This window comes from Balaenoptera physalus (assembly GCF_965194825.1).
Source record: "Balaenoptera physalus genome assembly, chromosome: 12".
NCBI lineage: Eukaryota > Metazoa > Chordata > Mammalia > Artiodactyla > Balaenopteridae > Balaenoptera > Balaenoptera physalus.
The window spans coordinates 96,752,528-96,775,949 of NC_138897.1; the positions used below are offsets into that span (position 1 = coordinate 96,752,528).

At 48.9% G+C, this 23,422-nt stretch overlaps 1 protein-coding gene across 6 annotated transcripts in view; it reads right to left on the bottom strand.

Moving 5' to 3' along the window:
- POLE (DNA polymerase epsilon, catalytic subunit) overlaps positions 1-23,422 on the bottom strand; it is a 55,363-nt gene that overhangs the window by 3,442 nt on the left and 28,499 nt on the right. For 2 of the 6 annotated variants that reach the window (XM_082417163.1, XM_082417164.1), the window contains exons 27-45: positions 21,856-21,958; positions 21,342-21,422; positions 21,108-21,230; positions 15,628-15,840; positions 15,183-15,392; positions 14,779-14,922; positions 13,253-13,393; positions 12,893-13,046; positions 12,710-12,816; positions 12,310-12,486; positions 11,984-12,207; positions 11,629-11,849; positions 11,174-11,378; positions 9,888-10,061; positions 8,817-8,942; positions 7,190-7,322; positions 5,549-5,720; positions 4,401-4,532; positions 4,093-4,286 (exon numbers count right to left, since the gene is read on the bottom strand). In XM_082417163.1, coding sequence (XP_082273289.1) covers positions 4,093-4,286; positions 4,401-4,532; positions 5,549-5,720; positions 7,190-7,322; positions 8,817-8,942; positions 9,888-10,061; positions 11,174-11,378; positions 11,629-11,849; positions 11,984-12,207; positions 12,310-12,486; positions 12,710-12,816; positions 12,893-13,046; positions 13,253-13,393; positions 14,779-14,922; positions 15,183-15,392; positions 15,628-15,840; positions 21,108-21,230; positions 21,342-21,422; positions 21,856-21,958 — 3,034 coding nt within the window. Of the gene's footprint in view, positions 1-4,092; positions 4,287-4,400; positions 4,533-5,548; positions 5,822-7,189; positions 7,323-8,816; positions 8,943-9,887; positions 10,062-11,173; positions 11,379-11,628; positions 11,850-11,983; positions 12,208-12,309; positions 12,487-12,709; positions 12,817-12,892; positions 13,047-13,252; positions 13,394-14,778; positions 14,923-15,182; positions 15,393-15,627; positions 15,841-21,107; positions 21,231-21,341; positions 21,423-21,855; positions 21,959-23,422 lie in introns of those variants that run through there. The other 4 variants (XM_082417165.1, XM_082417167.1, XM_082417166.1 and 1 more) reach the window with 4 other exon arrangements.

Here is a 23,422-nt window from a genome sequence, read left to right on the forward strand (position 1 = left end):
GGGGCTCCCAGGCCAGCCGAGAAACGCCTCTGCAGCACACGTGTGTGTCAGTGCCCACAGTGCTGGCACTGCAAGTCGCTCCTGCAGAGCCACAGGAGACTTGTTAACCCCCCATCTGTGAACAAGAGGAGACAGCACTGGCATGTTTCACTGGCCTCTCCCAGCCCTACAGCTCCTGTCCTAGCACAATGCCAAGAGCACAGAACCAAACACCACTTAGAAGACTTCTCTGGGAGGAGCGTTTATGGTCGATCTGAAACAAAGTGGGTGGATTTGCAAGCACATTTATAACGAGGATCGACAGCCTACTGGGCAGTATTGTTTAAAATATATACATTATACATGTCTTTTACATAGGGAGAACACTGGATGTCATTAAGAGACAGAAAAAAATGAAAGTGAATTTACCAAAACATTAAGGAAGAAGTAATGCTGATTCTACACAGTATCTTCCAGAAAACACAAGAGGAGGAACACTCCTAACTCATCTTGTGAGGCCAGTGTCACCCTGATACCAACACCAGACAAAGACAGTACAAGACAACTACAGTAAAAAAACTGTCACGCACACAGACTCAAATATCCTCAACAAAATACCGGCAAATTGAACCCACTGATATCACGACCAAGTGGGATTTACCCCAGGAATGCAAGGCTGGATCAACATTTGAAAATCAGTGTAATTCACCATATCGAGACTAATGAATAAAACCAATATGATCATCTCAATTGACGCAGAAAAAGCCCTTAACAAAATTCAACATCCATTCATGATTAAAACTCTCAGGATGGGACTTCCCTGGCGGTGCAGTGGTTAAGACTCCATGCCTCTGATGCAGAGGGCGCAGGTTCAATCCCTGGTCAGGGAACTAGATCCCGCATGCCGCAACTAAAGATCCCGCACGCAGCAATGAAGATCCGGCGTGCTGCAACTAAGACCCGGTGCAGCCAAATTAAAAAAAAAAAAAAAAAAAAAAAAAAATCAGTGCCATTACAATAGCACCCAAACCATAAAAACCTGAGGTGCAAATATGTGCACTATTTTTATGCTGAAAGACCCAAAAACACTGATGAAAGAAATCAAAGACAACTTAAATAAATGGAAAGATATAGTGGTTCATGGATTGGAAGCCTCAACATTAAGATATCAATTCTCCCTAAATTAATCCATAGACTCCAAACAACTCCAATCAACAATCCAAGAGGATTTTTTTTTTTTGGTAGAAATTGATATGCTGATTTGAAATTTATAAGGAAAGGCAAAGGAACTAAAATAGTCAAAATAATTTTGAAAAAGAAGAATAAAGTTAAAGCATTCACACTACCTGGTTTCAAGACTTATTGATAAAGTTACAGAAATTTAGACAGTGTGGTATTGGAGAACAGATAGATATTCAGATTGATGGAGACCCAGAAACACACCCACACACATATATATGGCCAGTTAAGTTTTGAAAAAAGCACAAACATATTTAAATGGAGAAAGGCTAATTTTTTCAACAAATAATGCTGGAATAACTGGATATGTTTATGCAGAATATGAACCTCAATTTATAACATGCACATTGCACAAAAATTAACTCAAAATGAATCACAGACTAAATATAAAACCTAAAACTATAAAACTTCTAGAAGAAAACATAAGAGAAAAACTTTGTGACCTTGGTTAAAGCAAAGATTTCTCAGATATGACACCAAAAGCTCAACCCTTAAAAAGTGACAAATTAGATAAAAGTTAAGATCCTCTGCTCATTAAAAAATGGAATTTTGAAAAGGCAAGCCAAATTCTGGGAGGAAATACTTGGAAATCACAGATCTGATAAAGGACTTATATACGGAATATATGAAGAACCCTCAAAACTCAACAATAAGAAAAACAACCCTGGGACTTCCCTGGTGGTGCAGTGGTTAAGAATCTGCCTGCCAATGCAGGCGACACGGGTTCGAGCCCTGGCCCGGGAAGATCCCACATGCCGCGGAGCAACTAAGCCTGTGAGCCACAACTACTGAGCCCGCGTGCTGCAACTAATGAAGCCCACGCACCTAGAACCCGTGCTCGGCAACAAGAGAAGCCACCGCAATGAGAAGCCCGTGCACCGCATCGAAGCGTAGCCCCCACTTGCCGCAACTAGAGAAAGCCCGTGCGCAGCAACGAAGATGCAAAGCAGCCAAAAATAAATAAATATAAATAAATTTATAAGATAAAAATACAAATAAATAAATATATTTAAAAAAAAAAAAAAAAAGAAAAGAAAAACAACCCTGATTCACTTTGCTGTACACCTGAAACTAACACAGCATTGTAAATCAACTATACTCCAATAAAAATTATTTTAAAAAGAAACAATTTTTAATAATGGGCAAAAGATCTGGACGTTTCACCAGAAACACATGGAGAGTAAACAAGCACATGAATAAAATCTCCACATCATTAGCATTAGGGAAATGCAAGTTAAAACCATAATGATATACCACTACACACCTATTTGGACAGATAAAATCTTGAAAATCAACACCACCAAGCTCTAGCGGGTTGCGGAGCAGCTGGACCGTAGCTCGACACCGCTGACGAGGATGCAAAACGGGGCCACTTCAGAAACAAGCGCGACATGACACAGCCAGTCCCCTGCTAGGTTTCCACCAAGAGAAATGAAACTTATGTTCACCCAAAACCTTCTCTATGAGAATGTTTACAGCAGCTTTACCAACAGTCACCAAAAACGTGAAAACCACCTGAATGTCCTTCAACCGGGGAACTGCGGTTCTCCCACACAACCAGGGAGCAAGACTCAGCGATGGAAAGGAACGAAGCACTGAGACAAGCAACGCCATGGAGGAGCCCCAGGGGCACTTTGCTGACCGAAGGAAGGCAGCCCTAAAAGGCTACATAAGCAACCATTCCACTCGTGTGACATTCTGGAAGAGGGCACACACAGGGACAGAAGACAGACTGGCGGTCCAGGGGTGCAGGCGAGAGGAGTGGAGCCCAAGGGGAAGCACGGGGGAGCTCTCCAGGGCGGTGACCGTTTTGTGCCTGGCTGCTGGTGGCCAGCACTATCCATCTGTGAAAACGCGAACGACTGCACTGCACGGAGAGTGACTTTTACTGCATGCAACTTTCAAAAAGTAAATAAACATAGGGACAGACAGATCAGAGCGTGCCAGGGGTGGGGGACTCTGGCTCTGTACCCTGAATGCGTGATTGGGTACCTCACGGAATGCACACTAAAATGGTGAATTTTCCTGTATGTAAATTATACTTGTTCTTTTAAATATGTATTTATTTCTTTACTTGGCTGCGCCAGGTCTTAGTTGTGGCACGTGGGATCTAGTTCCCTGACCAGGTACTGAATCCCGGCCCCCTGCACTGGGAGGGCAGAGTCTTAGCCACTGGACCACCAGGGAAGTCCCTGTAAATTATACTTCAATAAAAATAAAACTTAAAAATTCTGAAGTCTACCAAGGAATTAAAATGGTACACTAAACCATTTCTTCACCACAATCAGAAATCATTTGATCACTGTGAAACTGTGATTTGCTGGGAGGTAACTTAATGGACAGTAAAATGCTCCGTAAGGGATGACGCCGGCTGGGTCCTCATCCGGTAATATTATGCCATCGTTTGATGCAGCCTGCCTTTCCCAGAAAGGCATTTAGCGTCCGATCAAGCTCTCCTCTTAGGTTGCACAGCAGCCCGGACGTTTTGGGAGCCCTTTCCAGCTCCTAGTCGGGCCCAGCAGCCCCATGGGACTCATGAACACCTGCCGATCCACTACTCACCCTTCACCAGCACCGCCAGGTCACCCCTCCCCAGGGTCTCTGCATCCCCTCTGCCCACAGCCAGACCCTCTTACCCCAGTGGTCTCATTCTCAGCCCCAGGCCCCATCAGAGGGCCTTCCTCACCTGCCCCGCCCCTGAGCCCACCTCTCAGGCACCTGTGCTCTCTGAGCTCACCTGTCCCTCACTGACTCGTGCCCCCTCAGTGGAGTGAGGACAGAGGTCTTTCCCACAGCGGCTGCATGGAGTGGGTGCAGTGGGTGTTTCTGGAAGAAAGGAGTGACCTGCACACAAGTCAATGGGGGTGTCCTCACCTTGCACACATATTTGATGAACTCCAGAGCAGGGTTATTGAGCAGCAGGTGAGAACCGGGGAGGACAGGAAACATTTCTGAGAGCTCAGTCGAGTTCCGAGAGCCTGTGACTTTCTTCTGGATCTTCTGTGTGATGGTGAAGAAGTTCTGAGTGAGTTCGTTCGCCACATAATCTTGTGAGAAGGTGATCATCCCTGGGAAGAGAAGCGACACGATGCCTGCTCCCTATTTCACACGGCGACAGAGTCACCGAGGGAAGGATCCCTGAGGAGCACACAGTGGTGGCCTCCCGCGGCAAGGGCGCTCACCGGGAAGGGCTCCGGCCTCCCCCTGGGCCTCCTGGGAGAGCTGGCTGGCCCCCCTCCTCCTCACGGGGGTGCTGCCCGGGGCGCTGCGCCTCAGCTCCTCCTTCATGCTGTGGTACACGGCCACGATGTACGCTGCAGAGAGAGGGCAGGCTCAGGCCACCGGCCCCGAGTGTCGGCATTGCCGCCAACATCCCAGAATCCGGGGGCACCCTGTGGCTAGTCACGCTGCCGCCCAAACTGGCTGAAATGTCATTATTAGCGATGATTCTATTTGCTGCACTAAGATGAGCCAAAGTCAATCAGAGAAATGGGGACAAGCAGGGCGTTCGCTGATGCCCAAGCTCAGGCAACACGCGTCAGCCTTCACACTGGACGGCGAGACAGAGGGCTCGCCTCGACCCCCAGGCACAGCACGCTTCTCCAAAGGCTCCACCAGGCCCACACATTCCAGAAGAGAACTTAACAAAGCGAAGGGCTCAAAGACAAGTCGACAAAATATAAATATAAAACATAAATATAAAATAACCACAACGGAACTACCTCTATCGCTATATACATGGGTGCACCTATATCTACGTCTATGCGCCTGCTGAGAATTTAATTTATGATGCTCTTCATCAACTGTTCTAATGATTAGCTCTGAATTATAACGGGTGTTTAATGTACACACTTCGTTTACACATCAAGCTAAATAACTTGATTTGTAACACTAAACCTTTTTTTTTTTCTTTAAAAAAACTTTTGTTGGAGTATAGTTGATTTACAATGTTGTGTTACTAACACTAAACCTTTAGACCCAAATGAAATACAGGAGTTTCTTACACCATAAGTTGAGCCTCAAGGACCAGCCAGTGGGACAGTCGATTCACGAAGTGTCTAAGCTTTTCTACTTGGGGTTTACCTTGATCACTATATGTGCACATGCACAAACCTCGGGGGCAGGGCCACGAAGCCTTCGTGACGCCCCGGGGAGGGCAGCCTTCCTCACGGTGAGGTTCTGCGAGGGGCCGAGGGTCTCCTCTCCGCCTCTCACAGTGCTGGGCAGCCAGGGCACCCCTCAGGGGCCCCCGACTCTGGGCGTGCTCCCACCAGGGCCACGTTATTCCCACTGCGTGGCTCAGACGCTATGGCGAGTGTGGACGACTCACCTGAAACGATCATGAGGAAGTAGCTCTGGCAGGAGGCTGCCTGCGGCAGGAACTGCAGGATGTTCCAGCTGTTTTCCAGCAGGTCCTCGACATCCAGCTCCTGTGCGCCTCCCTCCTCCTCTCCCTCCTCAGACTCCTCCCCCTCCGCTCTGCCCTCCTCGGGGGAGTCTTGCTGGGACACAGAGACAACCCCAGTCACGTCTGCGCACAGCAGCACCGCCCGGCGGGTGCCCTGTTCGCCCCCTGAGCCCAGGTGAGATTCCTGCAGGACGGCTTTAAGAATAAGGTCATTTATGGAACGTGCCTGGTGCACAGAAGCACTCAGTACACAGCTGACTGCTACTCTCGTTTGCTCTTTCAGAGGATTCACTTTAAAATTATTCAACTCCCGCCTCCCAGGAAGGGCAGAATGTTCACCATCTGAGCTCTGACGGCCGCCATCCTTCAGAGCACCAGCCACCACTGCCTTCCCTTGATTCGTCTATGTGGCCTGCACTTCCTTGTCTCCCATCGTGGTCTCAGTGGCCCTCCCAACCCCAGCACCAAGCGCAGCCTCTGTTTCCTATCTGCTCCCAGCAGCACAGCTCCTTCCTTCTGGGGCCGCTCTCCCTTTGAAGCCTGAGGCCCCATCCCCCAGTTCCCCTACCCACTGGCGGCTTCCTCCATGGAGACCTGCCCTGGGGGGACTCAGGCCTCTCAACCCACGCTCACCCCCAGGTGTTCTCAGCAGCTGGGATGACCCCAAGTTCCCACCCCCAGCCCCTCCCCAGACGCCCCTGCCACCACCCGACCTCTGCATCTCCACCTTGTGTACGTCAAGCAAACGGCGGGCTCGGCAAACACCAGATGCCACAGCCAAGCACAGCTCCCCTCTCCCCACACTCGCTCTCCTGCCCCGTCCATCGGGGCTCACACACCCAAGCACAGGCCCACACACAACCTACTCGCCCAGACATCGCCCACCCCTGTGCCCCCGGGCGTCACCCCACATTCATTCCGCTGGCCCATCCACTCCACCTGCAGTGCCCACCGGAGTCCTTCTCCCTGACTCCACCCCGCCCCACATCCTCCCCTGGGCCGACACTAACCGGGCTCCTCTCAGACCTTGACCTCCTGCGGTGTGGTCCACTCAGGATCCAAGTGGAAGTCAGTCAGACCCTGACACTCCCCCACTCAGAATCTCCCCGTCACTAAAAGCCAAGTGTCCATTGCAGCCCTCGGGCCCAAGTGGCCTGGCCCCGGCCAGCTCTCTGCCCACACCTGTGACCACTGTCTCTGCCTGTCCCGTAACTCACGGCAGCCTTACACTGCAGTTCTGTCACCCCCTCAGAGGACTCCTCGACCTCCCCATCCAAATCGGCCCCTCCCTCGTGGCTCACTCTCTATCCCTACCCTGCTTTTTGTTTTCTCCGAGCCCTCACCATTGCTGACACTGGCATCTACATCTACTTGCTTGCTTGTTCGTGATCTTTGCCCTCACAGACTCCATGAGAGCAAGGACTACATGACCGGGGCCTGGCACCTAGAACCGTGCCTGGCACTCGGCCTGTGACCCCCAAGTGTGCACTGAAGGGGCCAATGTGGACCCCTAGAGTTGCTTCAGATTCCAACCTCTGCTCTCTAAGACTGGTTACCTCTTACCTGTCCACAGTGAATACTAGATGGAACATTTCCTTTGATTCCACCATAGTTAGAGGGATCCATCCAGAGAAGAAATTCCCAGCATCGAGAGAAAGAAATTGTCAAAGAATGGAAGATCTCTTTAGAATGGATGCTAAAAAAAGCAAAACAGAAATTGCTTAAATGAAATCAATAGTTTTCCCCTTTTTCCCCACTTTCCTTCTTTTGTTATGTTTAACCCTCTACTTACTTAAAAACGGATATAAAGTAGATTCACATTTTATCATCCCTCAAACTTTCTAGGGAAAACGATAAACATAATACTAAGGAGACGTCTGCATCTAGCCAGGAGGGGAAACAGGGACCAGTGTTGAGGGGATGAGAGGCGAGAGCGGCACAGAGGAAACCCCGCATTCAGCAGAGCATGGATCACACACAAGTGTGAGAAAACCACACCAGGCCTGGGGTGCTTGCTTCCCGCCGCTGTCAGAACCTCGTAACTCAGAGGCACGTGCAGCTGTGCTCACAAAGTCTTGCTTCAACAGTGGGAATAATGAGCCCTAGACTAAACACTGCTCTGGCTCTGCCTATACGTCTCAAAAAACGCCCCAAAGGATCAAACTGTTTCCAAGTAACAACATAAAGCTCAAGAATATTTACAGGAATGCAAAAGCACCCAACGGACAAGCCAAGATTCTTAATGTCTGGCATCCCATCCTATATCACCAGGTGTGCAAAGAAGCAGAGAAACACAACACATAATAAGGAGAAGAATTTACCAACTGAAGACAAATCAGAGCTGACAGAGACATAATAACGAGCAGAACAGGAATTAAAAGTGTTATTAGGGGCTTCCCTGGTGGTGCAGTGGTTAAGAATCCGCCTGCCAATGCAGGGGACAAGGGTTCAAGCCCTGGTCCGGGAAGTTCCCACATGCCGTGGAGCAACAAAGCCCGTGCGCCACAACTACTAAGCCTGTGCTCTAGAACCTGCGAGCCACAACTACGGAAGCCCGCGTGCCTAGAGCCCATGCTCCGGAACAAGAAAAGCCAACACAATGAGAAGCCCACGCACCGCAACGAAGAGCAGCCCCCTCTCGCTGCAACTAGAGAAAGTACGCACGCAGCAAGGAAGACCCAACGCAGCCAGAAAAAATAAATAAATAAAATTAATTAATTAAAACAAAAAAAAACACAAAAAAACCTGTTATTAGAACAGTATCGCATGTGTTAAAATAAACCAGAGGGAAGACTGAACATGTTAAGTAGACTCTAGAGATGTATAAGACCCAAACCAAGCTTCTAGAGATAAAAACTGTCAGTGTGAAATGAAAAATATACTAGATGGGATTAATGGCTGATTAAACACTGCAGAAGATCAGTGAATTTAAAGATATAACAACAGAAATTATCCAAAAAGAAACACAAAGAGGAAAAAAAAGACTTTCAAAAAAGATCCATCTGCAATTCTATGCCCAGCAAAAATATCCTTCAAAAACAAAGGTGAAATAAAGGCTTTTTCAGATACCCAAAGGCAGAAAGCATTCGTTACCAACAGAGCCATGCTACGAGACACGTTAAGGCTGTCAGCAGCAGGTGAATGGATCAGATAAGACACAGATGAACGAAGGGTGCAGGAATGCTGACACCTGTTGGTGATGTACTCCACGTAGGCAAGGGCATCCTCCACCCGCCGCTTCTTGGTGCACAGGATGATGCGGTTGAAGTTGGCGTAGACGACTGATGACCCCAGGCGCTTGAACTCAGCAATGAGCCTGCAGACCAAGTTCAGAATCAACGGTCAAGACACCAGAGAAGACCAGAAGACACTGTGAGAAAAAAGCTGATCGTCCTGAAGCAGAAAACATACTTAGACCCCAGAAGCAACAAAGAACAAAAGAGGTCTGCATCGCAAAACCCTACTGTAAACAAAACCAAAGACAAAGACTGAGGAAAAAGTGTGCAACTCACATCACAGAAAAATAGCTAATTTTTATCTAGAAAGAACTCATACAAATTAATGAGGGGAAAAAACCCCCCAAATCTACAGAAAAATGGGCAAAGGATATGAAAAGGAAGTCCAATGTCATTCATAATAAGGATTGCATATTAAGGGTATACCAAGAGAGCATTTTATCCCATCTGGTTGGCAATAATACCCACCACGGCGGCGTGGCTTGGAGTGGGGACATGCATTCCCAATCATCGCTAATAGCACAATCAACTGTACGACCTTTACAGGGAGCTCTCTGACAATATTGATCAAATTGGTGTTCACCCATCTGGATTTACCTGATAATATCGATCAGACCTGCAACAGCGTTACTTCCTTGAGACTATTCTACAGACATGTTTGCGTGACCTCATCATGTACAAGGCCACTCCATGGTTGGTCACTGTGACAGCAAAAGTTGTGGAAGCAGCCTAAATGTCCATTAGCGTGTACGTCCACACACAGCTCTCTAAGATCTACTGTTAACGAAGGCAAGCGAGGTGCAGAACAGTAAGCACAGTGTACAATGACTTACGAAAAAGCAACAAAGACTATGCATCGCACAGCGTGTCTCTGGAAGCTGCGATGGCAGCTAAGCTCTTCCTGGGACCCATCTGATCGCTATGGTTCAAGTGGGCTCTTGATCCCAGAGGTGCTGACTGCCATCTTTCTGGTTTGGGGACTGAGGGGTCAGCACAGCTCGGAGAAGGCCACGGGCGGCACTCACTGCAAGAAGAGCTTCTTCATCATGCTGTGCAGCGTGCGGTGCAGGGTGGGGTCGTGGAGCAGCGAGGACGGGGACCGGAGCCAGCGGTAGAAGTGCATCACCTGGTTGTCGGCGTAGATGTTGCGGTACTGCGTGATCTCCTTCACCCAGCCCACCACCATGCTCTTCAGGATCCTGCAGGAGGGGTTCAGAGGGCGCCCCCCTCTGTTGCTGGCACCAGCTCTTCCCTGTTCTGCTGTCACCTTTGCCCCCTCCCTTCTCACTGTTCAGATCCATTCCTCGGCCCTCCGTGACTCATCTGCACCCCTCAGCACCACCACACTCAACACAACTTTTCAAGTTTTCCCTACGGCTGGTGCCAGGACAGAGCTGAGAAGACGGGGGGTGCCCTTCAAGAAGGCACCTCACCTGCTGGGAGAACCAGGAGCAGACTCACCACAGAGACCTACAGGGCCCTCCTCCCTTGGGCCAGTCAGGGGCCTAACGATCTGCTTCGCCACGACTGCCCTGGTTGCGTCACCCCAGATGGCTCGAAGCCATCCCCTCCCCGAGGCGGCTCTGCTGCCGCCACCTCTCGGGACACAGCTGGCCGCTTCTCTGCCCAGCAGCCCTTGGCCCTGACCACACCACGTGCCTTCTGGCCCCCGGCCTGCAGCCCACTACCTCCAGTTCTGCCCGCCTTCTGTGAGACGGCAACAGGAGTGGCGGTTGGAGAAAACAGTTCTTGAGTCGCAAGACTTGCTCCTGAGCACCAACCCTTCCCCTCAACTGCAGTACGACCGCAAGCACGGGGCCTCGGTTTCCTCATCTCTACAACGGGCCACAGTCATATCACCTGGTGGGCTGTGGAGAGCACATGTGCTCCCTGCCCGTGTCACCACTGCAACTCGCACCCCCTTCTGTGTGGCTTAACCCACTGTGCATCCCGCAGCAGATACTCGATAAACACCCGCACCCCGAGTAAACTGGCGATTTCCTGCAGGCACGCCTCTGGCCACAGGAAGGGGGCCAGAACGCAGCACCCGGAACTGTCAACCCATACCTGGAGGGCAGCAAAAGACCCATGAGCAGAGGAAGGAGCCTGGCCCTATGCTGGTTTCTGGAAAGGCGGAGGGAAGCCCCAGTGACACTGTCTTAGCTCTTAGTTTCCGAAACAAGGACAGAAGATAAAAGGATTTCTACTGCTCCTTCTAGAACCCAAACTGTTGCTCGGCCTTTGGAGAGGAGAGGGCACAAGAAGAACAAAAGGTCAGGTGATGTTCTCAGGGTCGCAAGCCCCTGGGTACCTGAAGGTGCTGGAGCAGAGGGCCGTCTCATCGTAGCTGGCGGGAGCGCTGGCAGCCTGATTGCCCGTGATCATGTCCTCCAGGGAGGCCTGCTGGATCACATCGAAGCTGATGCCCATGCTGTCGGCGCCCTCCATGTCATTGACGTGGTGAGACTGCAGGATGGTGTTGACAGCCAGGTTCTGAATGTCCAGCTCCACGCACACTGCACACAGACACCACCGCTTGTGCACTGACCCCTCCTGGGTGCGGGGCCCGACCCCAGCAAGCACTATCTCAGAAAAATCCCTGCTGCTGCTGCTGGGGGCGGCCAACTGCAGAGCACACACCCGCAGAGCCCTGCAGCCTCGGCTCCCAGGCTCCCGGCCCAACAGGGCTGCGCGTTCCCACCAGTGCAGAATGGCAACAAGCGGCAGGGACAGCAGCCCAGGCCCCCGAGCGCCTCACCCACCCACCTGTGGAGTAACAGCCTGAACTGTTGATCTCCACAGGGGCTTGGTCATCGAACTCCATGACGAGGCGGTTGTCGTCAGCCTCCTTCCCGCCCAGGTCAGGGCGTGACGTGGAAGACAGCCAGAGCAGGTGGTTGTGGCGCTGGAGACGGCGGGCAAAGAAGAGGTCGGAGCCAAAGGTAGAGATGTCCTCTGGCAGATTCCCAACGGGGACGTGGAAGTACCTGCAGGGGCACGGGGTCAGCCAGCCCCAGGAGGGGACAACGACCGGGGAGGCGGGGAAGGCCGACTTGCCACCAGAGACCCGTGAGGCCAGCGACAATCAAGATGGCCAGGGACACCCCTCCACTCGGCTCACCTGCTCATCTCGAAGGCCTGTGACAGGCAAGTGTCCAGGTTGAGGTAGTGCCGGATCATGCGCCGGGCTCCGTGGCGCTGCCAATCCAGGACCCCGTAGCTGACCTTGTCAGCCACACGGACAGGCACGACCGGGAATTCCTCCAAGACGGGAACTTCGCCAGCCAGCCTCTGCAGCTCCCAGTTGGACTGAACGGCGATGAGTGTGGGCCCACGGCGCTCCTCCTGGGCGCGGGGAAGGAAATGGCTAGGTGGGCCCAGCCCGGGGGAGGGAGGGAGGGAAGGAGGGAGGGCGCGCCCATGGCGCGGGACCCCGACGGCACGCACTTTGTAGGCCAGCAGGAAGCGCTGGATGGCTCTGCAGATGACCTTCATGTCTGTTTCCGCCCGAACTTCAAAAGTGTGTTTGCTGGGGGGCAGGAGCTCGGGGCCCACTTTCTCCAGCAGGAGGCTGTGCTCGGCTGAGTACAGGGCACTGAGGCTGGGCATCTGGTTGCTTCGCACCTAGACAAACAAGGGCTGGGTCGGCGCCTCTCCCCACGGGGAAGGAGGTGGGCAGCCCTGAGTGGACACGGGTGGCCGGGCTACCTCTGCGGATCCACTTCTCATTCCTGGGCAAAGGCTTTTGGAAACAAGGCAGCAGTGGGGGCAGGGGTGTGAGAGTTTCGTGCCCAGGGATATGCTCCTCCCCCAGCGAGGCTCGCCCACAGCCTGGCCCGGAACTCACGGTATCCAACACAAACACAGACGCCTTGCGCTGTGCGGGCACGAAGATGCCGAAGAGAGCTTTGTGGCCCTGCGCGTGGTGATACAGGTAGATGTGGCGGATGCTCCCTGCAGGAGGACATGGCCTGTCACCCTGAGATGAGCAGGAGGCGGGCCAAGCAAGGGCGGCTGGCACGTGCCATACCTGGTTCCAGGTAGCTGAACTGGGCCAGAGAGCGCATCTCCAGGTGCTCAAGAGCGAAGGTTTCTGCTTCCCAGCCTGAGTGATGCCTCACCAACTGTTTATTGACCACACACACACAGCCCAGCTGCACCAGGGCCCGAAACAATAACGGAACCTGGAAGTGGGGCAGACAGGGTGGTGTGAGCGCTGATGGGGAAGGACACAGGCCCCTGGTCATCTTCGGCAGACATGCTGCTGAAATTGACTGTGTCCGTGGAGTCCACAGCCGATGCTGCTAGCCTGTCCATGCCTCTGTGGGGTTTGTTTCCCTCTATTCCGTCCGGATAGATCCTTGCACAGTGCAGCTGGGAAAACAGTTACCTGAGTCTCGTACACGCCCTCGATGTCCGGTGCCGCCAGCTCAGTGTTGATCTCGTTGATGTGCTCTTGGTACATGTCCTCTGGCACCGAGTACTCATAGAGATTGTAGACCACGTTGGAGCGAGGAAGGACCCGATTCACCTGGTGACACAATATGGCGATGACCTCACCCCACAACTAAGTGGTAATGTGTGCTACAATGCACAGGCAAACACATGTGCACACACTCTTACAGACATGCATCGTTTAAACAGGCCTAGAACCTCTGGGGCCCACAACCATGGAGTAAACCCCTACAGCCCATCCCTCCCAATGAGTAAAACGAAAAGGTCTGGGCATGACTTCAAGAAGCTGCCTGAGGCTTCTAAAAAGCAGACAAGCTCCCAGACTGTGAGGGGCAGGTGTTCCCGCTTTATTTTCCTCTTTTCTCTCCTGGGTTTAACCTTAAGGGTGCAGGAAGCAAAAACCACGAGAGAAGCCATGTTTTCCTGGACAGAAGACTAGGAAAGGAGCTGCAGCCAGAGAGTGTGGGAATCCTGGCGAGGAGGGAGCAGGAGAGGGGTGCCCAAGGGGAAAGATATCCTACAAGGAAGGATGTTCTCCTGCAAACTCACATCATATCACATCCAAGAAAGCTACGGAATTCCAGACCATCTGTTCTCTGCTGCCCAGCACCCTCCCTGTCCTCTTTCTAGATCCACATTCTGCTGAATCTTCTGGTCGGAATCGAGTTTCACCTTCTCCAGAAGCCTCCTGTCTAGTTGCCAGTTACCAATACTCAAATCTCATCTCCTCAACTAGACATCAACCTGTTAATCGGTTCCTAAGCACCCAACCAAGAAACGTGCTCATTTGCTCAGTGAATGAGCTCTGGGTGGAGCTAACTGGGAGCTCGGCCTCTGAAGACACCACAGCTGAGAGGAGGACCACCGGCTGTAGGATTCCATGTATGTGAAACGTCCACAAGAGGCTAATCTAGAGGTAGAATGTGGACCCGTGCTTACTGAGGGCTGGGAGAGGGGACAGACTGCTAAGGGGCCCGGGGTTTCTTTGGGGGTGGTGAAAACGTACTAAGATGGACTGTGGCGATGGCTGCATAACTCTGTGAATACACTAAAAGCCAATGACTCGTACACTTTAGCTGCGTGGCCTGTATGGCCTACGAATGAGGCCCCAGTGAAGCTGCCGACAGCCGAAGAGCCGGTGGAGACGGAGCCTGCAGCCTCTGACTGACGGCCCCCGGGCCTCTCCCTGCCGCGTGGGCGTCAGATGCAAGAGGACGGCGCAGCAAGGACAGACACCCACAGCTTCCGTCGCTGAGCATTCACCTGGCGCTTCACAGCATCGTTTCCATCAGTTTTTACAGCATCCCAGGAAGGTTCTCAGGGACGGAGGCTCCAGAACACCTCGCTCAAGGCCACAAAGCCCACTAGGCCTTTACGTGGCCTCCTCCACAGTGGAGACACCCTCAGAGGCTGAGCAGACAGCTGACCTCAGTGATCAGCAACACAGCTGCCCCCCCGTACCTTCCGATAGGAAGGGCCCTCCTCCGCTTTGGCCACCCGCTGGTTCACGTAGAATACCCGGGGAATATTCAGCTTGATGCAATACAGGTCACTGCTGATGACAGCCCACAGCCTGAACAAGCCGGCCTGGCTGGTCTCGCTGATCTGAAGGGAAACACAGGTCACACAACAGTGCGTGTCTCACCGTGTCACAGAAGGCACTCAATGCTTGTGGGCAGGCCATCTCCCAGGTGGCCTCCAGCACCAGGCCCCATCACAGAGGCACAAAGGTGAAGCCCTGCCCGTCCTGCTCCATTCCAGACCAGGTCCCCAGGATCGTGAGCCGTCCAGATACCCCTTCCTTCCCATAAGCCGTGCTCCTGCCCTCAGGGGTGCCCCGTCCTCCCACTGATAGCTGTCCGCACTTGCACAATCTGCCACGGAAGGTCCAGAATGCTGCGAGCAGTTCTTCGAAAGAAGCCCCCCAGCCCTGTGGAGGGCCCCTCTCGGATGGTCCCAGGCCTCGGTGCACCTTCTGCCCCCTCCAGACGCCGCCTCTTCTTGTGAGCAAGGCGCTGTCGAGCTTGTAGCTGCCACTTCTTCTTGTGGAACTGGAGCCAGACCAGCCACTCTTCCTGGGATAGGTCAAGAGGAGGAGGTGGGAAATACAGCTGAGCACGAGTGAAACAGAAACACCCTTCCACAGCAACTAACCCTCGCAGCCCCCAAGCACTCTGTAACAACTGGGTACATCTTGCCCATCTGCTCAGGGGTCAAGCCCCAGTTCAGGGCCCAGACCCTGCAGGGAGACAGCTCATCACAGGTCAGACCTGACCAGCGTCCCTGCTCCCTCCCCCTGAGGATTCTTGCCTGGGTGGTTCCAAGCCCCGGAGGCTGCCCCAAGATCTCCTGCCAGGGCACCGTCAGCTCCAGGTCCTGCGACTCCTCCTGGCTCTCCCAGCGGCTACGCCTCCTCTTGGTGGCAATGGGCACTGCCGAGCGGAGCGGCTTCACAAGGCCGAAGTCCTCCATGTCGGGGGCGCTGAGGCTCTGGGCACCTTCTGAAGCTTGCGCCACGCCCACCTGCAAAGATCCAAAGGAGCCTTAGAACAGCTCTCTCTAGAAATCCACCATAAGTGCACCTCTGAATAAGGTAAAATACTTGTATGTAAACATATTCATTTACAGACTAATCTATTTTTAAACTTTTAAGAGTGAAAAGGTCAGACAGAAAATGTCACTCAGGTACCACCATTATGAAGTGAATGTTTACATTTTTCTGTGCTTGCTCCAGAACTCTCTCCTCTTCATAAGAAATAAAATACTGCAAAGAATAGGTCAAGGCCCCCTGTTTCTCCCTCCCAGCCAAGCGCAGTGCCTACCACTCCCCACACATTTTGAACTTTTATTCCGTACCTATAAACCCATATACCGTTACTTTAAGCTGCAGTTTTATATGAACAGAGACACACGGTACACATCCTACTGCAACTTGTTTTACTCAATAACATATTTTTGAAATTGATCCCTATTGATACATGTAGACATTGTCCATTCATTCTAACTGTAGGATATTCCATTATGCAAATAAATCAGCTTACCTATCCATGACATTCTAAAATGAAGAATGGTTAATTTCTACTCTTTCAGAACTAGAAACTGGGTTTGTCAACAACCATCCCTCCACATGCTGCCTGAAGACCTTGTGTTCACACTCCCACCAGAAACACAGATAAGCTATTTCCCCACGTGTGCTAATAGTTGGTGTCACCATACTCATTTTTTGGTGTGACGTGGTATCTAAATATTTCATTTTTCATTTACCTGACAGTGGGGTTGACCCTGGGGCAGTCAGTCTTCTAAAATGGCCCTGATGACCCCACCTCCAGCTGTTCATGCCCCTGTATGACTCCCTCCTGAGTGTGGGCTGGACCCAGTGACCTGCCTCTAGTGAACAGATTACAACGAAAGTGACAGGATGTCATTCTGAGATTAGATTATAAAATACAGTGACCTCTGAACTGCTGGCACTCTATCTGGCTCTTATCCAATGCTTGCTCTGAAGTCAGCTGCCAGGCTGTGAGCTGCCCTCTGGAGAGGTCCATGGAGCAAGGAAATGAGGACGGCTCCACTAGTGAATCCTGCCACCAGCTACCAGAGTGAAGCACCTCCTTCCCCAGTTGCTGGGGAAGCCTTCAGATGAGACCACAGTCCCGATGACACCTGAGTGTAGTCTGTGGGAGACCCTGAGCCAGGGGACCTTGATAAGCTGTCCCCAGATTCCAGAACCACAGGCCACAGAAGTGCAAGATAATAACACACCTGTGGGACTTCCCTGGTGGCGCAGTGGTTAAGAATCCACCTGCCAATGCAGAGGACATGGGTTCAATTCCTAGTCCAGGAAGATCACACATGCTGCAGGGCAACTAAGCCCGTGCGCCACAACTACTGAGCCTGCGCTCTAGAGCCCGTGAGCCCGTGAGCCACAACTACTGAGCCTGAGCTCTAGAGCCCGCGAGCTGCAACTACTGAGCCTGTGTGCTTTAGAGCCGGCGCACTGCAACCACTACTGAAACCCACGCGCTCTGGGGCCTGCGTGCCGCAACAAGAGAAGCCACTGCAATGAGAAGCCTGCACACTGCAACGAAGAGTAGCCCTCACTCGACGCGACTAGAAAAAGCCCGTACGCAGCAACGAAGACCCGGCGCAGCCAAAAAACAAAAAACAAAAAAAACACCTGTGTTATTTAAGCTGCTATGTTCTCGGATTACTTGCTACATAGCAACAGAAAAATAATATACATGCTTATGGACCATTTCTAACTTCCGTACATTCCGATTATCTTCTTTCAATTATGACTTGTCTATGGTGACTTCTGTGCTATAAAAGTGTGTGTTTTTTTTACTTTTTATTATAAAAATTACAAAAGTAATGAATACCCATGTTCTTATAACTCAGATTCAATAAATACCAACGTTCTGCCATTCTTGTTTCAGACTACAGAAAATTTACATTTTAATTAATTGAATTTATCTGTCTTTCCCTTTGTGATCTGTTTTTTATGCATGCCTTAAGAAGCTCTTTCTACCTCAGCATCATAAAGATAGCCTCCTGTGTTTTTTTCTAAACAGTTGTTTTCTTTTGCAATTTAGATCTGTATTTGGAATTTGTTTTCATACTCAGTGTGAGATAGCTACTTACCTCTTGAAATATGAAAAAACGTTTCCCCCAGTATCATTTATTGAATAAGCACTCTGTTCTCCTTAATAATGTATAACGCTACCTCTGTGATAGACCAAGCTCCCATATGTATTTGGATCTGTTTCTAGGGTCCCTGTTAGTGCTACTGCTGTATGGTCTTGCCTTAATAAGACTTTCTTGTGTGTCTTGTTACATACTAAGACAAGCTTCCTCTTGTTAATCTTCAAAATTGTTTTTGTTTTTCTTATATTTGTTCTTCATATGTATTTTAGGATTAGACTTTCAAGTTCCATCAAAAAACTTTTTGCAGGACTTCCCTGGTGGTCCAGTGGTTAAGAATCCGCCTTCCACTGCAGGGGGCGCAGGTTCAATACCTGGTTGGGGAATTAAGATCCTGCATGCCGGCCTTCCCTGGTGGCACAGCGGTTAAGGATCCGCCTGCCAATGCAGGGGACACGGGTTTGAGCCCTGGTCTGGGAAGATCCCACATGCCACAGAGCAACTAAGCCCATGTGCCACAACTACTGAGCCTGCACTCTAGAGTCTGAGAGCCACAACTACTGAGCCCACATGCCACAACTACTGAAGACCGCACGCCTAGAGCCCATGTTCTGCAACAAGAGAAGCCACTGCAATGAGAAGCCCACACACTGCAATGAAGAGTAGCCCCCGCTCGCTGCAACTAAAGAAAGCCTGCGCACAGCAACAAAGACCCAACACAGCCAAAAATAAACAAAAATTTTTAAAAATCCTAATTGTTTCTAGTATAAGATAAAGCTACAGATTTTTATATATCAGCTTTGTATCTAATGATCTTGCTGAAATGTCTTATTAGTTAAAACAATTCCTGGGTTTCCTTACATTTTCTGTGTTAACAATTATATCACCTGCAAATGATGAGTTTTATGCCTTTCTATCCTTAAAATTTAACTTCTTTTCCTTGTTGAATTATGCTGGCCAGGACTTCCAAACAATTTTGAATAGAAGTGATGGTAACAGGCATCCGTTTCCTGTTCCTCAACTTTAATGACTCTAACGTGCCATTAAATACGATGTGTGCTGTTTAGTTCCGACAGACTTTATCAGAGAAACATCTCATCTTTTATGATTTTGCCTGCTCAAAGTTTTATCATGAACAGACATTACAGTTTATCAAATGTTCTTTCTTGCCTCTATTGGAAATGATCCCATAAGTCTTCTCTTTTGATGATGATGAACAGATTTTTCCTAAAATTAACTGACTTAGCAGATTTCTAAAGTTAACACCTGCCATTCCTTGCATAAGCCCTACTTGTACACAATGTTACTGTTTTATACAGTGCAATATTTAGTTTGTTACTATTTTTGTACCTGTCGTTTGTAACTGCCAATGGCCTATAACACTCCTTCCTTTTCCTGGCCTGTCAGTTTGTTACCAAGGTAACAAGTGTTATCAAGATTACCAAATGAGCTAAGGACCCTCTTTTTTTATTCTCTGGAATAATTTGTTTAAAAAGTTCGGTAAAATCCCTCTGAGAAACCATTTGGGTCCAGTGTTTGTTTCTTTCTAATTATGATTCATTTTTTAATGGTTAAAGTTCTATTCAGTTCTTCTATGTTTTCTTAGGTTAATTTGAATAATTCTTCTAGGATACTATCCATTCCATCTAAGTTTTCCAATTGTTTAGGAAAGGTAACTACTTATTTATTTATTTTCAGGCTTTATTATATCTGCAATGATAATCTGTTTTCATTAAAACAAAACCTGAAATACCTATCTTGACAAAGATTTGTCTATTTCGTAAGTCTTTTCAAAGATCAAGGTTTCGGTTTTACTGTTTGTTCATTCATTGCTGCTCTTGCCTTTATAACTTCTTTCTTTCTACTTTCTTGGTTTACTCTACTGTTTTCGAATTTTTCAGCTACAAGCTTACTTAATTTTCTACTGGTTTTTCTTTTCTATTATATGCATTTAAATAGATTATGTGTTATTTGTAGTCCTCTTTAGCTGCATACTACAAATTTTGATAGTATTTTCATTCAGTAAGTATTTCTAATTTCCATTGTGACTTCTTTGATCCATGAGTTACTTATAACTGTATTTCTTTTTAGTTTCCAAACAATATGGTCTGTATATAAATTATTTGGAATCTGTTGCAATGCACTTTGCAGCATACAGACAGTCTTATTTTGGGTGTTCTTGAAAAGAATGTGTATTCTTTAATTACTGGGTGCAAGGTTCTATTTGTTAACTAAATCTAGTTAGCTACTAAATCTAGTTAGCAATTGTGTCATTCCAACCGTGCACATTTTTACTAGTTTTTGGTCTGCTCGATCTATCAATTGAGAGAGATGTGTTAAAATCCCAAACTCATTAGATGTCAATTTCTTCTACTTAGGTAATTTTTACATTATTTAATTTGAAACTAAACTATTAGAATTGTTATATATTTCTAGTGAATTGTGACTTTCAGTATTATTTAATACCATCCTTATCCCTACTAATACTTTTTGGCCTAAATATTTTTGTCTGACATTAATATAGCTACATCAGCTTTGTTTTGGTTAATATTTACCTGATATATATGTTTTTTCATCCTTTTAATCATTTTGAGCCCTTTTAAGCATAGCTCTTATAAATAAGATAAAGTTAGACTGTAAAAATTCAATCTGAGAATCTGGTTTTTAGCAGGTGAGTTTGTATACTGCTCTGGTTTAAAGCTCACTTTTCATTTTCAGCACCTCAGAATTTTCTTCTTGCTCTTCTGATTTTAGCTATGCTTTTCATTACACTGTCTTCAGTAATTTTTAGAGTTTCTAACAGATTTTTTTTTTACAGTTTAGACAACTGAGGTCTCAAGGTATAGTGATGCATTCCAAGTTACTGAGTCTAATTAGTACACCCTCCATTTACACGTAAGAGTTCTTCACCCTAAACTGATGATTCACAACGTTTCTTATCTCAAAAGAAGAACATTGGGAGGAATTAAAGGATAAAGTATCAATGTGTACATTTTTGGAAAGAAAAAAAACATTGTAAATGCTTGAATGGAAGGAAGCATCCAAAATTATGGACAGCAGTGTGGAGACTTTGGTGCCCTGTGTGCCCATGGGACACTGCCCAGCACCAACTGTCACAGCCTCTGTTGCCCTGGGCCAGGCCCCATCACCTGTCTCTTGCCCTCAAGGACGAAGAGCTCACTGATCTTCTTCTGCTTGTAGACATCATTCTTCTCCAGCAGTTTTCTGTGCAGCCAGTCAGGGTGCTTGACACGTGGTACTGGGTTCTTCACCTACATGAAGGAGACATCGATCACCTGTCTGAGGCTGTTAGTCTGGGCCAGGCCCAGGTTTCTGCGGCCTTCAGGTCACACTGGGCCTGCTGCACCAGTTCCCAAGCTCACCTGCTGCAGAGCCGCGGGGATCGTGATGATCTTCTGGATGGCGCTGCCCAGCCGCTCGATGTAGTAGTCCCAGTCCAGAACCTGAGCACGCAGGAAGCCAGCGACAACCGGGCGTATGAGAGAAAAGCAGCAGCAGCAGCATGCTTCGCGTGTCTTATTTAACCCGCTTAGAAATTCTAAGAGAAAAGGTCCCATTTCGCAGAGGAGGAAACTGAAGTGGAGAGGGTACACGACTCTCCCAGGATCAGAGCTAGTAGGGGGCCGAGCCAGCACTAGAACCCTGTGCCAGACCCCAAGCCGTAGTCCATCCAAGAGCACAGTTTAAAGGGCCTCCCCAGCATTAAGCTTCTCCAGTTTTGCCCTAAAATGTAACTATTTCCTCATTCATTACATAACAGAAAGGAGGAAATCAAGAGTGAAGTCTCCAGACAAAAAGGAGACCTGAGTCAGGGATACTCTGCCCTGTCTAGTTTTCCTCCTAAACTTCTGAGAGTAGGAAAAAACCAGCACTCACTGTCCGAATATCAAAGTCTTGAAGGGAAGAACTCTTAAGCCATTTCCGGAGAAAGTGTTTCCTCACCGTGGGCTCTGCCTGGAAAATGGCGAGTGGAATGGCCCTGGGCGAGAAGAGACACAAAACTCACCAGTGTGAAAATCTCCCTAAACCCGGTCATGGCACTTATCAAGTACATACATATTCTACATGGAAATAAGTTATTATGACCTACTTTGTAACCTGTTTTTATTTATTGTAGTTATTTGTATAAACTATACCTATACCTGATGTCTATCATACTTAATAGCCAAACAATACTTCATCATATTAAAATACCACGGTTTAATGTACAGTCCCCTACCATTGGCCACCTGGTCTGTGTTTGGCCACTGTTAACAGAGCTATTTATGAGTGTCCTTACATAAATTATACATTCATGTGCATGTATGTAATTAAACACTTAAAAAACTGTTATTCATTGGGTAAAATATTAGAGAGCCCACCTGTTCACCTGAAAATGAAGCCAGTTTTCACATCATTAACAAAGCAATAGGGCAACTGTCACTACCCCTCTTTCTTTCATTAGAGGAAGTATTTGTTATTGTGAAATATCATGAAGAAACTTAGAAAGAATACAACAGACACCTGTGCACCCACCACCTAGTCCTATCAAACTGGCCCTGCCATTTTTATTTCATGGATGAAAAAATAAAGATGACGATGAAGTCCCCATTGTAGCTCTCCTGACCCTCCTCATATAGAAGTAAACACAATATTTTTCTTGGTGTTTATCAATCCCATGCATGCTTTATAGAACTATTTTGTGAACCCATAAAAAAATAAGAGTACTTTCTATGTGTGTAAACTTAAACAGGTGGAAGTACACTGTATGTGTCACCCTGCAGTCTGCTTTTCTTGCTCTATCAGCGATGTAACATGTAGCTGTGATTCAATCATCCCAACTCGAAAAGTGCAGCATCAGTCTCCTCGGGGGTGTGAGTGATCTGGAGTCCTGTCCTAAACCTGAAATGGACCTTGTGATGGGGCCCAGCGCAGCAGACCCTCCAAGACATCCCCACCCCCCCTTGCCTGACTGAGAGGGTGCTCTCAGTCTGGTCCCCCAAGAATCCAGATTCTCTGGGCTCCAGGTGGACGGGCTCACCACGCCCTCTCAGGGGTCCCACCAGGGCCCCAGAAAGCCTTCCTGTCATCTGATCTGCAGGGGGTCCGAGGCCCAGTTCCTCCCTCTTCTAAATCCTGACTATCCCTGCACTGTTTTTTGTTTTAAATATTTATTTATTTTTGGCTGCATCAGGTCTTAGTTGAGGCACAGGGGATCTTTTGTTGTGGCGCGCAGGCTCTACAGCGCACGGGCTCAGTAGCTGCAGCGTGTGGGCTTAGTTGCCCCACGGCATGTGGGATCTTAGTTCCTCGACCAGGGATCGAACCCGCGTCCCCTGCACTGGAAGGCAGATTCTTAACCACTAGACCACCAGGGAAATCCCTCCCTGTACTGTTTAAGGAAGCTCATCTCTCTATGGAAGGAGAGAGGTTCCACAACAGATGCAGGTTTTCAATGTGAGCA